The 15,410-nt window shown below is 37.0% G+C and overlaps 1 protein-coding gene and 1 pseudogene across 6 annotated transcripts; one reads left to right on the top strand and one right to left on the bottom strand.

Annotated features, from left to right (window-relative positions):
* Positions 1 to 729: 729 nt before the first annotated feature.
* Positions 730 to 6,887, bottom strand: LOC113699032 (KH domain-containing protein At4g18375). Of its 6 annotated transcripts, XR_003450357.2 has the most exons (9): positions 6,632 to 6,887; positions 5,278 to 5,848; positions 4,433 to 4,861; positions 4,081 to 4,338; positions 3,532 to 3,798; positions 3,377 to 3,444; positions 3,062 to 3,126; positions 2,131 to 2,246; positions 730 to 2,040 (listed from the first exon to the last, which is right to left on the bottom strand). XR_003450357.2 is itself a non-coding variant. In XM_072058427.1 (8 exons), exons 2-7 carry the CDS (start codon positions 5,845 to 5,847, stop codon positions 3,081 to 3,083), a joined length of 1,638 nt encoding a protein of 545 aa, XP_071914528.1. In that variant the 5' UTR covers position 5,848; positions 6,632 to 6,887; the 3' UTR covers positions 2,128 to 2,246; positions 3,062 to 3,080. The 6 variants fall into 6 exon arrangements, 4 of the variants coding, with proteins under 4 accessions (XP_071914528.1, XP_027074870.1, XP_071914527.1 ...); XR_003450358.2 differs by lacking the exon at positions 3,062 to 3,126; XM_072058427.1 differs by lacking the exon at positions 730 to 2,040 and having other exon boundaries at positions 2,128 to 2,246.
* Positions 6,888 to 6,919: 32 nt separating this feature from the next.
* Positions 6,920 to 13,847, top strand: LOC113698856 (polypyrimidine tract-binding protein homolog 1-like; annotated as a pseudogene).
* The last annotated feature ends 1,563 nt before the right edge of the window (positions 13,848 to 15,410 follow it).

Here is a 15,410-nt window from a genome sequence, read left to right as displayed (position 1 = left end):
ACAATCTCATTGAAGCAAAGACGCGCTTAAGGAGACAAATCACGAAACATACACCAACTTATTTGGTAGACGAAAGGAGGCGCAGGAATTCGGGCGAATCTCGCCATTTAATTTAGTTTGTCGCGAGTTTATTGGCTTCAGAGCTTGATTCCATTACCTAGATTTTGATGAAAACTAAAGACCCGTTTTTGTAGGAAACTAAACATTTTGAAAAGCCATATTTTCTTCCAAAAAAGTTTCTACATTTTTTATGAATACATTTTTCAATCACTTTTTTACTTCTACATTATATTTTTTTACGAAAACTCCAAAAAAAAAATTGCAACCCAAACGGAAAAGCCATTCACAATTGACATCTCAGGGCAGAAGTTCTCCATCTTTTTTTTTCCCAGAAAAATGAGCTGAGAGCTTCAGCCCATAACTCTGAAGTCTGGCTGCAGAAAATCAACAAGGACCGGACCTTAGTTATAACGAGAGAACCGCAAAAGAGCTTTTTACAACTGCAACACAATCAAAGAATTCTTCCAACTGGCCATTCCCGATCACCAGATGCAAAACTGGCAGCATATCCATGATGGCCCTATCATTCTTGTCAACCTCATTTGCCTCAAACCTACGGGACTTACCATTGACACCAAGCATGCAATGTTCTTCAATGAATGTCACTTGCGAAGACGGACACATTAGAAGAAAGCTAAGAACTTCAAAGTGCACTAGTGAAGACAACCATGGCGCTAAAACATGCAGCCCTACTCACGTGAGAAGCCAATGCATTGGCTCTTATACAAGAGAATACTTTCATAATTCCCAACTTGCCTTAAACAAGAAGATAGAAAGTATCTAAAATCTAGCAAAATAGAGATTACAGGCTTCTATACAACAGCATTACCAAGAGAAACGCGTTCCAAAAGGGTCGATAAGTTCCGCCCCTTCTCAATTATAATCCACAGCAATAACATATCAAAAGCTACCTCAAGAGGGGAACCCCCAAGCCCCCCAAAAAAATAAAAATAAAAAAGTAAAAAAAAACTCTCTTAAAAGGACTATCACTTTGAGTTTTCCAGGAGGAGATCATTCGAAGCAATATGACGCTTCAAGCATCTCTGCAGTTGGAGAAGGAACATGTTTTCCTTTTGGCCTCAGGGAACTCCCCAAGGTGGTGGGTATCACAACAAGAATATGATAACAATGGCGAAACCACAAACTAGATTATTTAGATGATAGTAAACACAATTAAGATCTTGATCAGTGATGCATATGTACTACTCCAGAAACACTAGAGATGTGACTTGTTAGTCTTTGTAAATTTTCTACTCCCTACTATCGTGGTAACCCTCACAGAGTTGAGCAAATATGACTAAACCCATTGATACACAGAAAGCTGTAAAACTCCCCCCCCCCCCCCCCCAAACAACACCACAAAAAAAAATTATAGTGAAAAACATGACCAGAGTTTTTTAAGCCCCTTAAAATGCAAACATTTGTATTTGGCTTTCCTTTTTACTTCAATATTTTCCTTTTTACCACTTCTCTAAGCAGCTTTGTGGATTAAGTGATACAGAACAAGACTTTGAGAGGTTGCTGGTATAGTGGAGAAGCTATGCTCATGCATACAATCCAAGGGAAGTTTTAAGGGGTGCCAATTGTGAGGAAAGAAAATGGGACACAGTTACAAAACAAATAAAACTAAACTAAAAGCAAAATGCCAAGAATTTATGGGGCATCTTTACCTTCAAACATTAAAAATTTAGGTGCAGTGATTATCAAAAAATGTTCTAACAGGTAAACTTTCACACTTTCCTAATCTCAGTTCACTTAAATATACACTGATTGAGTTTATTAATATTACATATCTTCTTTGAGCTTCGACCAATGAAACCATAGGAATATCTAATTACCTTATCGCTTTCAACATTTAATAATACCTCATTCTCCCACAACTACAGATTTAAGACTCAATGAAAACAATTAAAGAAAGCAAGATATACAAGGAGGTATAAGAGTTACCTGTCATTTTCACAAGGAAATATTTCATCTGACCTGCCAAATGCAGTAAAGACTTAGAACTTCCAAACTAAACCTGAAATTGCTTTCAAATCTTTGCAATATTTCAAGAAATATAGAACCTACCACCAGCTTCATGAAAATCCACTTTTCAATCAGTTATCAAAAAAAGCCTTCAAAGCCGTGCATTCAACTTGCAAACAGGTCAGGATGTGCATTCTGATAGCTAGAGATGTGAGCACCTTTAGCAGAACAATAATTCAATTTCCAGACAATTACATTTAGAAACAATGACCATTAGAACATGCACAATGGTAGCAATATAATCATTAAGTCATGTAATAGCTTGCACAATCCAACGAAAGTTCAAGGAAAAAAGCTTTCATCTGAATGAGTCAATGTCCAATTTTCAGGTTTAGAGGACAGTTGGAATAATGAACAAACACATAATAACCCAGAGACATAAAAGTCTAAGAAAATCAAAATAGCAGCCTCGCAAAGTTTTCAACAACTTGAGATTATTAACCCAGACAACAGCTATTCAATAAATAGATAAAATCAACAATAAATGCCCCAAACACGCAGTTGATACTAAGAAATTGTATCATCTTATACAACAAAAAGGACAACTAAGAATGGACAATGGCAAGCTGGCTACACAGGTTCTTGGAAGCAGAATAGTTTAAGCTGGTAGACTATTTTGTCGGGAGTCGGGACATGGCAATTTCAGTTGTAGGTAAGATCTTCAGATATTGAAGCATCAGGGTTGGCCATGAGTTTTCCAAGCCGTGATTCATCTGGTCTTCAGGTTTAGGCAGAGGCTGGCTTCAGAATTCAGGCTTCAGTTATCTCAGCTGTTTTGTTGGGAAGGGAAAGTAAACAAAGGGAAAAGAAGATTATCAGTTATTCAAATGGGAGTTAGGCTACTTATCATAATGAAATAAATGGGAGATAGGATGGGCCAGGATAGCAGATTTTCATAATCCTACAATTGATTGGTGCTCAAAAAATTGCTGATTAAACTGAAGGTGGACCCAAAAAGAAAACCCAGATCTACCTGCATGGTCTATGAAACTTTAGTAAAAACTTTTCCTCCTGGAAACAGGGTTCTGCCCAGATAACCTGGCAATAGAAGCCAATAATTAAGGACAAAAATCATCCACATAATCAGATGATCGACAATGGATTTCCAGACTTCAATGCATGAAAGATAAGACTGCATGTTAAAAATGATATTCACCAAGCATATGAACCTCTTAAATAGCCATACTCATTTCATTAAAATCTGATGTCAAAAGACATCAAGTGAAAACAGATGGGATCCGTTTTGTTATTCTAAGCGGTTTTTCTATTTTGGGAAGCCGACCCTTACCCAGAACCAGCAGACCGTCCCGAAGAATATCCACCATAGGCTCCATAACCTGTTCCACTCGCACCGCCCTGCAAACAGCAAGCAAAGAGTTTCACTTGCCTCAATAAAAAATTAGACTATTAACCTGAGATAAAACTAAAAAGTATAATACTTACTTGGAGACTAGCATAATTTCCATATCCATCAAGAGGTTGCATATCACTAGAACTACCATAACCTGCTGAATAAGAATGTCCACGGCCATGCCTTTTCGCATCTCTGTTTTCATATCTAACACTATCTGAACCATCTGTTGACATGGGAACATAAGGTAGAACAGGTACAAATGCAGATACAGCACCCTCTCTTTCAAAGAGATTTGCCCTCAACCGAGAAGTAACTTGTATAAGTGCATCCTTTGCAGTATCAAGATCTCCCGATATCTGCGAGAATATATAGCATAAAAGTAAACAAAACGAAAAATAAAAATTGCAGGTGTACTCTTCACTGTCATAAGAGATGGTCAATTTTCTTCAGAATTCACATACGGCAGAGTGAACAATCTGCTAACTTCAAAACTAAAGAGTTTCAATAACTCACTAGTATCTGCTATTGGATGACTACCAAAAAGGCCTGAACTGACCCATAAAGCAAATCGGCTAATTTCAAAATCAAATTTCTGAATAGCTATACCAGAGCATTCACGTGCCACATAAAATCTTTACCTGCACCATCTCATCATCCTCCGCTGCAACTTTGGGAAGGTTATCCTTGGTCAGTACACGAATATTAGCTTTTGTGATTTTCCTCATGTCAGTAATTATTGAACCTCCTTTTCCAATAAGGCAGCCAATTCGAGAGGTTGGCACAAGTAACCGCGTAGTGTATGAAATAAGACCAGAATCTCTTTCAACTTTCTCACTGCACCTAGGTTGCAAACGTAATGCTGCATCAATTGTTGGAGAGAATGTATCCTCGAAGAACTGATAGGAAATGATAGAAAAGCTCAAGATTAGTATATTTTTTCATACCTACATTCAGAATTATCGAAATCGAAGAAGGGAGAATAACAACTACCTCTTTGGCTGAAATTGATATTACACAATCATCTCCCTCAGCAGCTGAACTGTCAACTTTTATGCCTGCCCCAGATTCTTGTCTGATTTGATTGATAATGGTACCACCCTTGCCAATCACACCACCAATATTTGCAGTTGGGCATACCAATCTAAGAGAAAATTCCTTCGAAGATGAGTCGTCTCTTGGAGCAGAGTAAAATGACCGAGACCAGTCCCCACTCTCCGTCTTGTATCCCCCATAGGGTCCCACCAATGGGGTTAATCCCATTACTGGAGCAGCAGCAGTAGCACCCATAAGTGACCCACCAGATGGGTATGCATTTGGAACAGCTGATGCAAGCAAATGCTGAGATCGGGATGGATTATCATGAAGGCGAGATGCAATCTGATAAAGAGCCTTCCTTACCACAGGGGCTTCGCCAGTTATCTGAATCCACAAGAAAAGGTCAGAAAAACCCTTGAGTGGTCTTCCAACTCAAGTATAACCATGAGATCCAGAAATTCAAAAAGATAAAATGATACCACCGAATATATTGAAATTCAAACTGACAAAAAACTAATTCTGATCAAAATCGATCGACAATGTGCAACATCCTGACCGCTCTCCCTCTCTACAAGGGGGTCAGTAGGAAATAGAGAAATAATATGCCTCAAGGATTTCAGGTTTTGAAAACTCAATTCTTTTGAACAAACCCCCCCCCCCAACCAAAAAAAACCAAAAAAAAATGAAGCTGTTTTCTCAATAAGAAGAAGGAAGCCAGTGGCTTTTAGACCTCTTCAATACTTTTTTTTTTGGGAAGGGGTTAGGGTGGGTGGGAAACTTAAGAAGACTGAATTCCTCACCTGCACAAGTTCATCAGAGCTCAACGCACAGGCAGGCAAATGATCATCCTTTAATATGCGAATCTGTGCCCCGGTATCACTGCGGATGCTTTGTACAATTTGTCCCCCCTTCCCAATTATGCATCCAATTTGGTCAGATGGAACTAGAAGCTTGACAACTACTTGTGCAGTTTCTTCCCTGTCATCATCACTGGCTGTTTCGTCAGTGACAATTTTTTCATGAACCTTAAAGAGAGCATCCTGTGCTGGACAAACACGCTCCTCAGAACCATCAAAATCATTAGTTTCCTCGCTGGAACTGTATATAGTGACAACTCGTTCTTCGCATCCTGGAACTGTTTCACCAATTCTTATCTTTGATCTAGTGTCTGCCCTTAGTTGCTTAACAATCTCCCCACCCCTCCCAATAATACTCCCAATTTTTTTGGCAGGGCACAAGTAGCGGTACACGGTATCATCAGACCCAACAGAGAACGTGTCCTTATCAGCACCAGAATTCCTCCTTTTATTTCCTCCATTATCAGAATAGTCATGAGAACGCTTCCCGTAGCTGTTCCTTTGTCCAGCCATCCTGAAAAAATGACCAAAAGTTGTAATCAGTTCATTGTTAAACACAGAACGTACATCAATATATAGAAAATAGGCAACTCTTCCACGTGATAGGCATTAACCTAACCCAAAAACCTTTAAAAAGGTATTTAAAACTGGTTGCACCGTCTGGATATCTACCATTTATCAGTCGGTAAACCAACTTAACATACTCTCTACAAAAGGTCTACTACCTGGTACGCTCCTACTGTTAAAAAGGATGAGAAAGATAAAAAGTCAAATGTGTAACAACCAACTCAAACTCGCAAGCAATTTCCAGCAGTAAGCATGTAGGCTGCAGCTAAAACGCAAATTTACCGATTTTCTTTTTGAAACAAAACCAAGCCAAAAAGAAAAAAGAAATCCCTCTGACAATATATAGGATTTAACGATAATTCTTATTCTCGTCGCGCCTTTTGAAGAAGAAGAACAAGAAGAAACAGACGGAGAAAAATAAAAGATAGAGAACCAAGTATACGTTTATGCTTAGCAGTAAATTATTCACGGCTATACAAAATAATTGAAAAACAAAAAAAAGCGCAGGACGAATATTCCCAATACAAAAGAAAAGCTAGATCTAAGAATCAAAACGCAAGGGAATCACTACCATATTTACCTAGAATATGAGTAATCAGTCTCTTTCAATTGTTCTTAGATGTTGCTATTATCAAAGAAGGGGGATGAAAATCACACAACAGACCAAATCAACGGCATGAACAGACAGGAGGAAAATAAATTGACAATATTTATCTAAATTGAATTCTACCTTGCCAACAAATGCGGAGACCTGTGATTTATATTTTTTTTTATCAGAAAGAAAGAGAGGATTAGGTATCTGAGTTGCGTCAAGTAGGGAGCCTGGAGTTGGATTTGTTCTGCTGTTTGTGCAGCAGGCAGGAACACTAATAAGTTGCAGCTGGTTCGCACCAGTCTTTTTTAGGGTTTTGGACTCCGACGTTCGATTATAACGTCAAGTGACTGAACCGGCTACGTAGGAGTAATTTAGAACTAGCAAAGTTGGCTGCAGACCCGGCCCGAGGTGAAATCAATGAGCATGGGGCCCATGGTCTCCATAAGTAAGCCTGAGCCGTCTCTCGTGAGTGACACGCCAAACAAAAAAAAAAGGAAAGATTAAAAAATATAGATTTATGACGCGAGCAAAAAAATAAAAATCTTTTTTAATGTAAATAACAAACCACATTTCCAAACAAACCCCCTAATTCATGAGAAAATTACAAAGTCACAGCAATAATCCGAGTTCCACTTCAGTAGCAATGTCGCAAAATATAACCTCCCTAAGATAGCACCATATAAGTATGTAAGAAATTGACAAAAATCAAATTGAATATGATGGTCAAGTATTGAGTTTTTGTAGTATAATGACCCAATTTCTAACATACTTGAGTCCTACACATATTCACCTTTACTTATTTATTTGGTAGCAAACATAAAAATATTGAGAAGAAGAGAGAGAGCTCGATGTGTTATTGTAGTAGCGGTTATAAGAGCATCATCGCGAAAGATAAAATATAATAAGAGGAATTTTTTGCCGTCAATAGATTAGAGATTTGCCCAATTTGAAACCTATTTCTATTATAAGTCGAATGAGAACCGCGACTACACAAAACTAGAGGTGATAAGAAAAACAAAATCTATTGGTTTGTTTGGATTGTAAGTTATTTGGGATTTTTTTACTGTAGCACTTTTTGTGATGTGATGTATGTGAGATAAAAAGGTAATTGAGAAAATAAAAAGGTGTATTGGAAATTGTAATGATGATGTAAGCAAATAAAACTGGGTAAATAATGCTCAATCCAAACTAGTGTTGTACAAGTGGGAGGAGTATTTATTAATTCAATTAATAACAAATGTCAGTAGATTAACTAAAACTTCATTAGGAGTGCAAATATTATTTACCTGGACATATAAAACAAATTGGCCTTATATAATAAAACATGACAAAATAAATTGGCCTAAAAAATGAAATATTGAAAAAGGAGACAATCATAAAACCAGAAAGAGAGTAAAAAAAAAGTTAACAACATTTGCCTCTTTTAAGATGTAACCATGTAACCAAATGAACCATGCGCTTTAGTCAAATAATAGTCAACATCTTTCATTGTCAAAAGCTGTATCACATTCCCCCTTGCCATCTCGAGACATTAAAAAGACATTAAGAATAGATGAAAAAGAAAAACCGTTTGGATTGGCTATTTTTTAAAAATAAGTTTTTCAAATACAATACAACAATAATATATAATAACTAAAAAATATCTCATCCATATAATATATAAAAATTTTTAAAAAAATTATAATAAAAATTTTTTATATACACTACTACACTAAAATTTTTCAAAATCACCCAAAAAAATAACTAATCCAGACGGAGGTTTCGTAAGGTACCCTTTTTCCTCAATCATTTTTACTCGATAACTTTCCCAAAAATGGTCCAAAGATAGCATTGCTCTTTCTTTTCACCAAATAACATCAGCTCCCCCTCAACCTTTTATCCTTTCTTAAACCTAATATATCAAAATCTTAGGAAAGAAAAGGCTTATCTTTTTGCTATTTTTTTAAAATAATCTTGGGCAAAAGAATAGTAAAGTTGGTTTTTTGGCGTATTCACATGAGATTCCCAGACCTATAAGACAAAAGTTGATAGATTCTTAGATCATTGTTTTTACTAATTTCGATTTCATTGATACGAATTTTGATCCAATTTGAACGAAAAAAAAACTACTGGGTTGTCTCTTTCATTAATACGATTTAACTATAGTTTATTTGTGATTTTGTTTATGGGTGAATTTTGAAGTTTTGAGAAAGACCTGAAAAGTAGTAGTGAAGGGAGAAGAGGCCGCACCAAAAAGGGTGAAAAGTGATGTTGGGTTGTTATGTGACCGCAATGCAAGGAGAAGCTTGCTATGGATTTTTATTTTTATTTTTTAATAAAATTTTGGACTCTTGATCGTTTTGTGGAGCAACTTTGACCTTTCACTTATTCAATTAAATTATTCTAAGAGAAGTTACTATCAAGGGGTCTTTTTGGTCAAATTACACGGTTTGTTTAATAATAATAGGCAAAATATAAAAAAGTCCTCTGCAGTAAACCTAATACATAGAAAAGTCCCTCGTAGTTTCAAAATATACAATACGACACCCGTACTTTGAACTAAATTGTAAAGGTAATGGAATCCGTTAAACTTAACGGAAATGACTTATTGGAATCTAAAAAAAAAATTTATACTTAATTTTTAACAAATATACCTGTTCTACCCCTTAACCCTCAATTCTCTCTATTTAGAATATAAAACAAATGATTTTTTTGAACTGTCTTTTGCTTAATTATATCAGAGTATTTTGGTCATTTCATCCATTTCCGTTAAGTTTAACGAATTTCGTCACCTTTACAATTTAGTTCAAAGTACGGGTTGTCGTGTTATATATTTTGAAACCATAAGAAACTTTTCTATATATTACTCCCTCCGTCCCGTTTTGTTAGTCTTGTTTTCCTTTTTCGTCTGTCCCAAATTGTAGTCCACTTTCCCATTAAGGAATGTAGTAATCTTTCAAATTGTCTAAAATACCCTTATTAAATATCTTGTTATTAATACATTGTTATTAAATACTAACCCACTACATTGAATACATTGAGTTTTTCCAAAACATAGATAAATGAAAAGTCTATCTTTGTTATTCTTTGAAATTTATTTATATCAGAAGGGAAACAAATAATGCCATCATTATTTACAAAATCATGAGTGAAAATTTGAAAAACCATCCATATTCTCACAATTTTTCTGATAAAACACCAACAAAAGAATATGATCTCATCTCAACGAGTCAAGAATGTGCACAAGTTGTCTTTGAAATGCAGAGGATTTTTTTGCCCAAGTTGAAATCGGTGAAGCCATCAATTGACGTATTTATAGAGTTCAGTGTAAAAATTGAAGATAATTTTGGTGGGAATAACTTGAATCCACTATTGGCGGATGATTGAAAATGAAATGGAGTATTTGGCGCCTGAAATGGATTATGAAGTGGAGTATTAGCGGCAACTGATATTTATTGGCACTATTGGCGGTAATTGAAACAATCAGGGTGCACTAATGGCGGTAACTGATATATATTGGCACCATTAGCTGTAACTGATATTAATTGGCACTCTTCGTGATTAGCATAAGGGTATTTTAGGAAATTATTAATCTAAATTTATGTTTCCAACCAAATTAATTACACTTTCTTAATCTGTGTGAAAAAAAAATCAAGACTAACAAAACAGGACGGAGGGAGTAGATTTATCACAGGAGACTTCTTTATTTTTTACGCGTAGAAATAGAAATATGACCGAACCTTAAGGGAAGTAAATGTAATTTATTATAAAAAAAAAAAAAAAAAACCTGCTGGCGCAATGTTTAAACGCGGATCGAAGGAAAGCAATTTGCACCTCCCCGAGCCCGAGAGCTAGAACTAAGTATAGAGTTGTACCAATGCCTTTGCTTTCCTTGGAAACCAGATCGAGCTCCGCCACTTCTCCTCGATCGAATTGTATATAAAACGCAGACGCCTTGAAGGTGCTGCACCTGCGAAACCTGCCATGGGAATGTAGTGAAGAAGAGCTAATCGAGCTATGCAACCCTTTCGGAAAGGTCGTGAATGCCAAGTGCAACGCCGGCTCTTACCGCAACCAAGCCTTCATAGATTCGTAAGTTGCTTCTCTTATTTCCACTTTCTTTTCTTGTTTTTCTGGTTGCAAATTTTGCTCAATGTGGTGTGCATTCGGTGCAATGAATGGAAATCTAAATCGTTTTTAATTTTGAATTGGCCATAACTGAATTCATTTCGTAACCGATTTCAAATTCGAAAACGGTAATGAATTCGGTCTAACCGAATTCATCTATTAAAAAAAAACTGTGTATGACTGACAGTTTTTCCTCCCATATCCTTTGGATGATGAACATTGAAATTTCAAATGGACGAGTAACCGTTAAGCAAGTGCTATAGAAAGCAAAGAAGATTTGGCATGAATTGGCAGAATATTATTCTCTGGGACGTATTAAAATTTTGGCGGCTAGACTGCTCATCGGTAGCTAGAGTAGTTTATATAATCACATTGCATGAGTTTGAACTCATACATGGAGTAATTATGTGATCAGCTGAATCTTGTTGTATGGTTATGCAGTGCAGTTAAGTGGTGGAAAATTGGCTGATTTCGGGATTTTTGCTGAGGGGCTGGTTCTGTATTGACAGTAACTCTTGTTTCAAGTTCTGATGCAGGTGGACCTTAGTCAAGCAATTAATATGGTCAACTATTATGCTTCATCTTCTGAGCCTGCACATGTACGTGGAAAAACTGTTTACATTCAGTATTCAAACAGACATGAAATTGTTAACAATAAGAGTCCTGGAGATGTTCCAGGCAATGACCTGCTGGTTATTATGATCGAGGGTGTTGAAGCTGGAGATGTCAGCATCCATGTCATTCACTTGGTAATTGCTTTCTGCGAGTTCTTTTATACTAAGATTTGCATTTCGAGCCTAAATTGGAGCTTGGGAGTTCATTCCCTCCCTATGTTTTCTCTCTCTGTCAACATATGTTCACGAGTTGTTCATCACTTGGCATTAGGTTTGATTAGAACAAGCACACGAGCCTTTCTTTAGGAGCCAGGTAGTTCTTCCACCACAAATTTTGTGCAAACTCTCACTACCATTTATAGGAACTTTTCATTGTTTATAGTGGCTGATATCCTTGTTTGCATTTCAATTATTTTTCCTGTAAATGTCAGACAATTATCTTTTTGTATTTTAAGCTCCATACTTTAGTCTTTGCACTTGTCCATCTATGATCAGTATTCTTGGCATCTCTGCCCATGTTTCTTTGGTTTTTTATCCTGCTTTCTATGGCAGTACTCAATTGTCAATTGTGTAAATGTCGGACAATAAGGACTGTATGGTTGAGGTATTGAAAGTGCAAGTTTGAGTTAGTTCTTCTGTACTTGTCACGAAATGTTATAGTTGGGTTTCTTATTTAAATTCTCACATAAGAAGGATGGTAACTTGGACATGCCGTTTAGTATTCCTGGTAAGATCAAATTGTTAGCACCTGATACTTCAAAATATGAACTAAACCACCTGGCCACAATGATCATGGAAAAAAAAAAAAAAAGTGATCAGTAGTAAGAGTTAATTAAAGGGTAAACCAATACATGCAACTATTAATATAGGATCAGGGTCGAGATTTAGTCTTTGGAACAAATCTGGATTGAATTAAACAATTAAAGTAAAGCACCAAAAAATATTTCAAACAAGGGAAATTTCCAAGATAAAGGTTCTAGACTATTAAATAATTATTATATAGTGCACTGCAACTATACATCGAGCTGGCTTACCAAAATTAAATGAAATAGTGATGGTAATGAAAGTTGAATGATTTTATGGGAAATATAGGGCAAGGAACAGCACACCAGAAATGAAAGTAAAAAATGAATAACAATAATATTATTAAATATTAGTAAAGCTATGTTGAGCTATGCTGTGAAGGACTAATCCATAAAATGCACTTGAAGGAAATGTTAAGCAAAACATTGAGACCTTTGCAATAAACTTCTCTGTTATTCATTTGCAATTTGTCAATTTTCTTGATCTGTTACCTATTTGTGCTTGTGAGTAAATATCAATACTCGGCGAAATATTTTGGAGTATCTAAAATTGAATTGTGAACCCAAGAAATATTTTCCTAGGGAGGTTGTGAACCTGGTTATACTGGGGGGGTTGGACTCTTGTCAGATGTTGACACAATGTTAGTCGGGAAGGTAGCAGGCCAGTGACTAGCTTAAGATCACTCTGACGTGCCCCCTGATAAGGCTAGGAGGTTTAGCCTTGTTCAGATGTGAGCATTTGGAGATATTCTGGATATTCCATACTATGCCTTTAGGTAAATGGTGTGTTGAGGTAGCTTCAAAGTCGTGCATGCGGAACTCGAGGGGATTTTGATATAGTACTCTTGAAGAAATATGCTTTACAATGTGTATTATCTTACATGAACCATTGTACTTATTTTCATTAGTTGTGATAATTTATATGCATGGGTGCTTGTTTCCAGCAGAAACTGGCTGCTATCTTTTTGAGTTCTTTCTGTTTGACCTGTGGCTGCTTTATTTGCAGATGGTACAACAGCAGCTGTAGCTAAAGAGCCTTTAGAAGGTCACTGCATATATGATGGTGGCTATTGTAAGCTTCATCTTACATACTCTCGTCATACTGATCTCAATGCAAAGGTATCAAGATGAATTCTAAATTTTTTTGAGAAAAAAATTAAGATGAATTGTATAAAGCCTTTCTTTCTGCAAAAGAATTTGTTCACTGTTGAAAGGGAAAAAGATTTGGTCCTTGGATGCATGCTTCTTCAAAATTTTTGTGGTTTCAATTGGTGTAGGTATCTTTTTTCATCATACTGAAGTCATTATCTGTGTAAACTTTTTAGCCTTACAGTGAAAGGAGTCGAGATTATACAATTCCAGATTCAGGATTGCTTGGTCTGCAGCAAGCTAGCCTCACTGGTGCAGCAACAGTTTGGCAAAATTCTCAGGCTGCTTCACTGCTAGCTGGGAATGGGTTTGGCAGGGGTGGTGCAGCGCAGGCTCAATCATGTATTGAACAGGTGTCCTCTTGGGATCCAATCATGTATTTCAGCCTGTGCATCAACTGAGCGTGCTGCCTGGAGGTGTTTATCCTCATGGTCACCCTTCTTACCCTCGTCGGTAATGTTATACTTTGGTGAAGGTAAGTCTTTTGTCCTCTGTGCTTTTAAAGCAACATAGAAACTTTGTATCTGGACCCAATATGCAGCATACTCTCTTTGGTTTCTTTTTCTTCACTTTTTAATGGATACTGCCTCTTCACTGTAATAAACACTTGTGCCGTATCATGAGCTTTTGGTTCTTTCAATCATTGGTACTGTGAGAATGCTTACTGGTTTTGAGCTGCTTGAATGTCTTGAGAGAACTCCCTGTCAAAAACCGTACAAGGCCAATAACCGTAGAAGGGTATTCATAATCTATAGGGATAGTTATCTAATAATAGCATATACCAGCCGGGGGTTATATCATATAGCGGCTTTTGGTTATGCATCTTTTGACTGGTGATCTGACCACCAACTTTACCCCGCTTGTGCATGCGTTGACCGTTTTCTTAATAATAAATGTTCATACAATTCGTGTTCGAATATACTATTATCCTAGCCACTGTGGACCCAATGTAGTAATAAGTTTTTTATCAAACTTGAAGAGTAGTTCATTTTACTTTTTCCAAGTTCTAGTGCTGCTTGTACTTGCGTTCGCTCTTAGTTGTTTCGCACTAGAGATGGAGATTTATGTGATCAGGTGGATGTGAATTGCTCAATACTTAAAAACGATACTCCAATCATACCTTTATGGGCCTGCATATAATATTCACTATTACTCGAGGAATACAATCCGATCAAATCAGCTTGGCGGTGGTTTTAGGTGTTCAAGCGAAGAGGCTGGTTTCTGAAATATTTATTAGTTGCCGTAAGAGGTCTTGCCTGGTGTCGGAACTGTGCTCAAACGTGAAAGTTGAACAAGAGCGTGTTTATTCTCGCCCAATGAAATTATTTGTTCTGCCTACGCATAAAATGAGGAGTCTTTCCGCCTCTCAAGCTAACATATCAATCACGGTAAAAAGCGTCCTCTAAATCTTAATAATGTTGTTAGTTGCATTTATGGGTCAATTAAGCATATTCTATGAGGATGTTGAGATATTTTCCGGAATTCGTCGGAGGGCAAGGCTGAGTTTTTTGTGCTTGGGGTCCATAAAAAGCTTTGTCAGTGGAACGCATATGTTTCAGTATCTGGAGTAGCGATCAAGCTGGAGTGCAAAGACGGTGACCGCACCGCATTTATTCTTCTCCTTGTTTGGGAGATTCAACTGTATTGAAGAATTGACGCTTAACCATGAACCTAACAAACGAAACTCAAATGACCCTCGAGAAGAGCAGCTCTGAATGACCGGCACCTGATATGACGGCGAACATTAAAAAAGAAAACCCATCATCGAACAGCACGGCGGGAAGAGCATGTCATTTGAACAAGATCTAACGTTTATATGGGGTAACTTGAACCTTTTTCCCTCACTTTTCTTCTGTATCAAAAAGGTTAATACACTTGATAAGTTTTCTTCTAAGATGTTGTCATTTGTCTAGTTGCCATAACTTTGAATTGCAGTACTAGTTCTTAAGATGTCGTTTTGGTGGTTGTCATGTTAATCAGTGGTGGTCCACCTTGTCAGCCACCAAAAGGAAAATATACTGTGCGTCCTGCGGGTTTATCTCTGCAACCACAATGTACAACTTCCGCAACTGTGTGTTTCTTTGATGCTGGTTGGTGTCCAGATCAGAATTAAATGGTGGTTGGACTGTTTTCTCTCATTTCTGGACCCAAATTGGGAGGGAGGGCCATAACTCGTTAGTCATCCGTTTTGGAAAACTGCAGCACAGCACGTTGGTGCAGTTGTTGCGCATTACTCATCCA

Source organism: Coffea arabica, chromosome 7e, assembly GCF_036785885.1.
Source record: "Coffea arabica cultivar ET-39 chromosome 7e, Coffea Arabica ET-39 HiFi, whole genome shotgun sequence".
In the NCBI taxonomy this organism is placed as follows: Eukaryota; Viridiplantae; Streptophyta; class Magnoliopsida; order Gentianales; family Rubiaceae; genus Coffea; species Coffea arabica.
This window is presented reverse-complemented; position numbering and strand designations above follow the sequence as displayed.